Source organism: Phyllobates terribilis, unplaced genomic scaffold, assembly GCF_046119375.1.
Source record: "Phyllobates terribilis strain yellow unplaced genomic scaffold, ASM4611937v1 Scaffold_1403__1_contigs__length_296816, whole genome shotgun sequence".
In the NCBI taxonomy this organism is placed as follows: domain Eukaryota; kingdom Metazoa; phylum Chordata; class Amphibia; order Anura; family Dendrobatidae; genus Phyllobates; species Phyllobates terribilis.
In genome coordinates this window covers 232525-240586 of record NW_027364163.1, presented here as the reverse complement: position 1 = coordinate 240586, position 8062 = coordinate 232525, and the positions used below count along the sequence as shown (strand labels likewise).

At 55.1% G+C, this 8062-nt stretch overlaps 1 protein-coding gene across 2 annotated transcripts; it reads right to left on the bottom strand.

The window, feature by feature from the left end:
* Positions 1 to 7858, bottom strand: RRP36 (ribosomal RNA processing 36). Of its 2 annotated transcripts, none has more exons than XM_073668978.1 (8): positions 7708 to 7810; positions 5378 to 5566; positions 3456 to 3588; positions 3178 to 3244; positions 2645 to 2749; positions 2154 to 2228; positions 1959 to 2076; positions 1 to 859 (listed from the first exon to the last, which is right to left on the bottom strand). In XM_073668978.1, exons 2-8 carry the CDS (start codon positions 5523 to 5525, stop codon positions 726 to 728), a joined length of 780 nt encoding a protein of 259 aa, XP_073525079.1. In that variant the 5' UTR covers positions 5526 to 5566; positions 7708 to 7810; the 3' UTR covers positions 1 to 725. The 2 variants fall into 2 exon arrangements, with proteins under 2 accessions (XP_073525079.1, XP_073525078.1); XM_073668977.1 differs by having other exon boundaries at positions 3 to 859; positions 7732 to 7858.
* Positions 7859 to 8062: the final 204 nt, after the last annotated feature.

The window sequence follows — 8062 nt, the reverse complement described above, 5'->3', positions numbered from 1 at the left end:
ATTTCTTACCACTTATGTAATTTTTATTAGTCATTTTGTTGTGGGGGAAAATTTTCATCAGCTATCAATCCATCTCCATAGATTCAGAAGATCCACACAACAGCTACAATGACAAAAAATAGCTGCCGATACTATGGCTGCCCTTTATTAGTTTCTCCAATGCTCGGTAGACAATGTCATTACACAGTCACTAAATAATGGCTCACCTACAGTGCCTCGCACCAGACGTGTGTGCACAGCTCCATACCAGACCATGGTCCCACCCCTGCAGCGCACCATACCAGCCCCATGGTCCCACCCTTGCAGAGCTCCATACCAGCACATGGTCTCACCCCTGCAGAGCTCCACGTCAGGCCATGGTCCTACCCCGCAGAGCTCCATACCAGACCATGGTCTCACCCCTGCAGAGCACCATACCATCCCCCCATGGTCCCAACGCTGCAGAGCTCCATACCAGACCATGATCCCACCCCTGCAGAGCTCCATACCAGACCATGGTCTCATCCCTGCAGAGCTCCATACCAGACAACAGCATATCCATAAGGATTCATCTGATGTGCAGAGCAGAGACGGCTCCACTCCTGCAGAGCATCACACAAGATGCAGTGACCTGAAAACACTCTACCCATCGGCTCACTCAGCGTTCCAGCCATAAATGTCCTAGAAGAGAATGTGTGTGACGTATGCAGGAGTCTCTGGTCAGCACCAAGACGTGGCCACCACCACTACTGCTGACTGGGAAGTCGTCTTCTGTCTTTAATGGAGTTTCTCTTTCTCTTCTTACTCAGGAATTTCTCCACTTTTCCTTTTCTCTTTAACTCCTGATATTGGTCTACAAGTTCCAGCTTCCGGATGTCACCTGCAGACAGAAGCGCAGGTTATTGCACAGACAAGGGGGCGGCACAGACGGCTCCTCTCACTCTGGAGGAGGTCACAAGCCTATCAAGAGTAATGTGTACAATACCCCTCAAAAGAAGTTTGGGCACCTCTGTTCCTCCAATGGTTTTCTTTGGCTTTATTGGTGTGTGCAGATTGTAGATTCATGTGGTGCCCGGGTGAAGCATGGAGGGGAGGTGTGATGGTGGGGGGCGCTTTACTGATAATATTGGTGACATAGCGTGGTTAGCCCAGCGTTCTGCAGTGAACGCAACCCCAACGGGTTTTCACTCAATGGGACCTTCATTACTGTTACAGCAGGACACTGACCCAGAAAAGCTCCAGGCGATGTGACCAAGGAAAGTGATGGAGGCTGCATCAGATAACGCGGCCTCCACAATCACCGACCTCAAACCAGTAAAGACGGTTTGGTACGAGCTGGACCTGTGTCCAAGGCAAAGCAGCCGACAAGTGCTCCGCTCCTCCGGGAAACCCTTCATGCCCGCTGGAAGCCATTGCCGGTGACGAGCGGGTATAAAGCCGTCATCTGAGTAACGGGGGCTACAAGAGAAATCTGAGGTGAAACACATATTCCAGGTTGTGTCACTCGTGTTCTTTACGCCTTTTTCCCATATCTGCTCCTTCCTTCATGGTTTTGCTGCCTTCAGTCTAAAGCTACAAGGTGCAGATTCCAGTAAGATCCATTGCATGAACAGGGCGGTCTTTTGAGGGGTACTGTATATTCTCAGCACATATTGTGTCATCTTGGTGATGTCCCATGAAACACTTACCTAGCCACACCTGATGTAGTCCTGTAGATAAGGCTGAACGAAGATCCTGGGTGTCTCCTCTGGAAGTCAGTGAAGAGTCACTGCGAAAGCAAGTTATGCCCAGGAACCACAGCGACCCCGCACCGAGACACATGGCTGCTAGATGCTTACCGGACCACTCACCGTAAGGCAGGGAGTCGCCAGGTGGGACACACCTCAATAGTAAGGCTGCACAGAGCACGAGTCGCTCCTGGCGGCATCTCTACAGATTGGTGGCATATAATACGGCCATTGTTGTGTGGCAGCACTCACTTTTCTTAAGGTAGAGCGGCTTCTTCCCCTGCTGGGCTCGTTCTCTCTGCTGTCTCTTGAACTCGGCCTCCTTCTCCCGAAGCCTTTGCTTCTGTTTTGCAGCTTTTTCTTGCTGATCCTAAATATGGACACAAACCACAATAAACAGTAGATCTTGGGGTCTCCCGGCCGCTGACCCCTGGAAACACTCCTTACCATCCTGCGCAACAACTGTATCAGCGGCTCCCTCAGGGCTGGGTCACGAGTCTTCTGAAGTTTTTTCTCCAAAGTCTGAAAAAAGTACAAGAATCAGCGAGGAAAGGAAAGAAGATGGACACCCCCACAAGACGGACACCATGCGGCTGGTTGTCAGGTGACAGCCTCTCCTCCCTCTCTCGCCTGTACTCTGCCAGTAGCAGCAGCCAGAGGAGCGACAGGGACGTCATCTCCCCAGCTTCTATGTCCCATACTGCAACCATGGTGGATGGGAAGAACATGCTGCATGAAGGTCAGGAATATCTCCTCCTCAGGCACCCGAAGAAGGGGTCGCTAGCGGAGTAAGCAGCCCCATGCTCGCTTGTCTCCGGCAGCTGTAGTAACCCTGGTCCCTGCCCGCTCTGTGGCTCAGGGAGATTTCTGCTTCTTCTCCTCATTCCCTCCCACCCTGGCCCTGAAGCTTCACTATCTGCTCTGTGTCAGACTGTCACCTCCTTCTCCTTCTTCTTGATGTCGTCCAGGAACCCAAACGTCTTCTCAAAAACCTCCGGTTTAAATTCTCCAGAGAGGTCATCAAATCGCGGATCACGTTGCATCTAAAATGAAAAACACATGTTTTCTAGAGGTCCAGAGGGCGGCAAGTCAACGTCGTCCGCCAAGTCAACGTCGTCCGCCCGCCCAGAGGGCGGCAAGTCAACGTCGTCCGCCCGCCCAGAGGACAGTATAGCAAACAGGTCTTGCACTCAGTCTATCTGGATCGGATTTAATGCAGTCCACAAATGTCAGGTCTTCGATCTACTTTAATCAGAGAATAGACTCCATCATCACGTATTACAGGGTGGATATGAGGAGTGTGGCCCCCACACCGGACACATCCCACATTTCAGTGGGAGCTGCATAACTTTATTTCCTCACATCGCAGATGAACACCCTGCGGCCAGTGTAAGGTCAGCGAACCATCTAACAGGTAGATCATACAAAGCATAAAACCCATTTAAGAAGTATATAGCAACAAACTCCTTACCCTTTTCTTTGCCGGGACCACCTTCCTCAGAAAAGGGACCGGTTTCTTAGAGGACATTTCTAAGGGTCTGAAAGCCAGAACATAAGATACAGTATACATCCTTTATATTCACATTACAAGTCCTGCCCATGGAAATAACAGTGCAGCTTAGAGCAAAACCCCCCTGGTGTCACCCCCAGACCTCAGTGGCTGAAGCTGGTAATGTAGTCAGTATAAGGAGGCGACCACCTCGAATGTTACTGACTGGTAGAAGACCAGGCGGACTGCTAGACACCTACCGACTCTTATCTGCTTTCCTGCCGTCAGCTGACGACTTTCCCTTTCGAGATCCTTGCACTGCTTTGTAGAAAGCTTTAGTCCCCATTTTGTTCTTTACACTAATGATCTCCTCAAAAGACATTGCAGAAAAGTCTAAAGAGAAGGTGAACACATCAAGAAAAACCCAATTAAGAGAATACAAACAAACATGGAAAGGAATGCGGAGAGGCCGCCGCGCGTCAACCGCGCCGAGGGCTCCAGAGAGGCCGACACGCACGAGGCACACAGAGGGATCTGGAGCAGGATACACACGAGGCACACAGAGGGATCTGGAGCAGGATACACACGAGGCACACAGAGGGATCTGGAGCAGGATACACACGAGGCACACAGAGGGATCTGGAGCAGGATACACACGAGGCACACAGAGGGATCTGGAGCAGGATACACACGAGGCACACAGAGGGATCTGGAGCAGGATACACACGAGGCACACAGAGGGATCAGGAGCAGGATACACACGAGGCACACAGAGGGATCAGGAGCAGGATACACACGCGCCACACAGAGGGATCCGGAGCAGGATACACACGAGCCGCACAGAGGGATCCGGAGCAGGATACACACGAGGCACACAGAGGGATCAGGAGCAGGATACACACGCGCCACACAGAGGGATCAGGAGCAGGATACACACGCGCCACACAGAGGGATCCGGAGCAGGTTACACACGAGCCGCACAGAGGGATCCGGAGCAGGATACACACGAGGCACACAGAGGGATCCGGAGCAGGATACACACGAGGCACACAGAGGGATCTGGAGCAGGATACACACGAGGCACACAGAGGGATCTGGAGCAGGATACACACGAGGCACACAGAGGGATCTGGAGCAGGATACACACGAGGCACACAGAGGGATCTGGAGCAGGATACACACGAGGCACACAGAGGGATCTGGAGCAGGATACACACGAGGCACACAGAGGGATCTGGAGCAGGATACACACGAGGCACACAGAGGGATCTGGAGCAGGATACACACGAGGCACACAGAGGGATCTGGAGCAGGATACACACGAGGCACACAGAGGGATCTGGAGCAGGATACACACGAGGCACACAGAGGGATCTGGAGCAGGATACACACGAGGCACACAGAGGGATCTGGAGCAGGATACACACGAGGCACACAGAGGGATCTGGAGCAGGATACACACGAGGCACACAGAGGGATCCGGAGCAGGATACACACGCGCCACACAGAGGGATCCGGAGCAGGATACACACGAGCCGCACAGAGGGATCCGGAGCAGGATACACACGAGGCACACAGAGGGATCAGGAGCAGGATACACACGCGCCACACAGAGGGATCCGGAGCAGGTTACACACGAGCCGCACAGAGGGATCCGGAGCAGGATACACACGAGGCACACAGAGGGATCCGGAGCAGGATACACACGAGGCACACAGAGGGATCCGGAGCAGGATACACACGAGGCACACAGAGGGATCCGGAGCAGGATACACACGAGGCACACAGAGGGATCCGGAGCAGGATACACACGAGGCACACAGAGGGATCTGGAGCAGGATACACACGAGGCACACAGAGGGATCTGGAGCAGGATACACACGAGGCACACAGAGGGATCTGGAGCAGGATACACACGAGGCACACAGAGGGATCTGGAGCAGGATACACACGAGGCACACAGAGGGATCAGGAGCAGGATACACACGCGCCACACAGAGGGATCCGGAGCAGGTTACACACGAGCCGCACAGAGGGATCCGGAGCAGGATACACACGAGGCACACAGAGGGATCTGGAGCAGGTTACACACGAGCCGCACAGAGGGATCCGGAGCAGGATACACACTATATATGCAGGGCATTACCTTACCACTAGTACCACTAGATTGAACACCACACACCTGTTGCCTGACTGGAAGCAGGGTCTTGTTCCAACTCTGCGTCAGACTCGCTCTCAGTATCTGATCTCTCATGTTCTTCACTGCTGGAGTCTTCGGCACTGTCAGATGCCGGAGCCATCATGACTGTCCTAGGCCAGGTCTTATCCATCAGATCTGCTTTTTTGACTTGAATCCTGCACGTTGATGGGTCTGTGTGTGTGCAACATAAAACATATGGGGTTACATGTGTAAGATCAAACGTAATCACCTAACTCACAGAGCAGACTACCACCTCATTGCCGACGTGCACCAGAACAGTTTCACCCTCTCCCCTTTATCTAGTAGTCCTTATCTTATGGTGTCAGAGGGTAAACACACTATAGGGCTACAGATGGCGACCAAAATGGTCACAAGGGCAATCCCAGGATTTCCAAGTGGTGCCAAGAGGTTACAGTGTGATAAGCCCTAGACCACAAGCTGCACATCAGACTCATGGTCTCTGCCCATGTGGGCACATTGCGCTGGCCCTCGCATAAATACTCAATGCCCAAGACGCAGGGAAGGGATGAAACGTCATGTCTCAAGCAGCAGCTCCGACAACGGTAGACTTGTGCCCAGCTATCCTCAAGGCAGAGGCGCCAGGATGGCAGCTTCCTCTGCGACCACAGACTTTACTATAGTTATGTGTGTAGGGCAAGAGGACTTTCTGGAGTATGACTTCGATGGCCTTTTATGGGATGAGGCAGATATGTAAGCATAATGCTGCCCACGAGCAAGGAGATGGGCAAGGAGGCAAGACGAGGCTTCCAGGGCCAGCCTGTCAATGAAGGTGCCATGTTTACCACGCTAAAATACCGGCATATACATCTATCATTTCTCTGCATCAGTCCCCCTCTCTCCGCGTCGGCCCCCCTCTCTCCGCGTCACCCCCCCCCTCATCCTCCTCTCTGCGCGTCACCCCCCCCCTCGTCCTCCTCTCTGCGCGTCGGCCGCCCTCTCGTCCCCCTCTCTGCGCGTCGGCCGCCCTCTCGTCCCCCTCTCTGCGCGTCGGCCGCCCTCTCTGCGCATAAGTCGCCCTCTCGTCCCCCTCTCTCCGCGTCGGCCCCCCTCTCGCCCCCCTCTGCGCGCATAAGTCGCCCTCTCGCCCCCCTCTGCGCGCATAAGTCGCCCTCTCGCCCCCCTCTGCGCGCATAAGTCGCCCTCTCGCCCCCCTCTGCGCGCATAAGTCGCCCTCTCGCCCCCCCTCTGCGCGCATAAGTCGCCCTCTCGCCCCCCCTCTGCGCGCATAAGTCGCCCTCTCGCCCCCCTCTGCGCGCATAAGTCGCCCTCTCGTCCCCACTCTCCGCGTCGGCCCCCCTCTCGTCCCCCTCTCTCCGCGTAAGCCCCCCTCTCGTCCCCACTCTCCGCGTCGGCCGCCCTCTCGTCCCCCTCTCTCCGCGTCAGCCCCCCTTTCGTCCACCCCTCTCGTCCCCCTCTGCGCATAAGTCGCCCTCTCGTCCCCACTCTCCGCGTCAGCCCCCTCTCTCCGCGTCGGCTCAGCCGCCCTCTGGTCCCCCTCTCTCCGCGTCGGCCCCCCTCTCGTCCCCCTCTCACCGCGTCGACCCCCCTCTCGTCCCCCTCCCTCCGCGTCGGCCCCCCTCTCGTCCCCCTCCCTCCGCGTCGGCCCCCCTCTCGTCCCCCTCCCTCCGCGTCGGCCCCCCTCTCGTCCCCCTCCCTCCGCGTCGGCCCCCCTCTCGTCCCCCTCCCTCCGCGTCGGCCCCCCTCTCGTCCCCCTCCCTCCGCGTCGGCCCCCCTCTCGTCCACCCAAATCTACGCATCGGCCCCCCTCTCATCCCCCTCCCTCAGCATCAGTCCCCCTCTCGTCCACCCATCTCTACGCATCAGTCCCCCTCCCTCCGCATCAGCCCCCCTCTCGTCCACCCATCTCTACGCATCAGTCCCCCTCTCGTCCATCCATCTCTACGCATCAGTCCCCCTCTCGTCCACCCATCTCTACGCATCAGTCCCCCTCTCGTCCACCCATCTCTACGCATCAGCCCCCCTCTCGTCCACCCATCTCTACGCATCAGTCCCCCTCTCGTCCACCCATCTCTACGCATCAGTCCCCCTCTCGTCCACCCATCTCTACGCATCAGTCCCCCCTCTCGATCACAAATCTCTACGCATCAGTCCCCCTCACGTCCCCTCTCTGTACATCGGTCCCTCCTCACATTTCTCATTCACTCCAATCCATCAACTACACGGTGCACACGGGAGGGGGAGCGCGCGCACACACACACACACACACACACACACACACACACACACACACACACACACACACACACACACACACGAGGGGGCGCACTTACACGGGTGACACAGTTGGGTTTTACCTCAGACTCGGCGCCTTCTCTCTCAATCCTCTATAGAACACGTGCTGCTTCCTGCTTCCGGTCACGTGATTGCAACAAGGCAATAGAAAGAAAACCGATTGCACATGCGCAGACACAATGCGCAGAGAAATGTTGTGACGTCATTATATATACACCTCCTCCCCCTGTATATGATATATATATACACCTCCTCCCCCTGTATATGATATATATATATACACCTCCTCCTCCTGTATATGGTATATATATATACACCTCCTCCCCCTGTATATGATATACATATATACACCTCCTCCCACTGTATATGATATATATATATATACACCTCCTC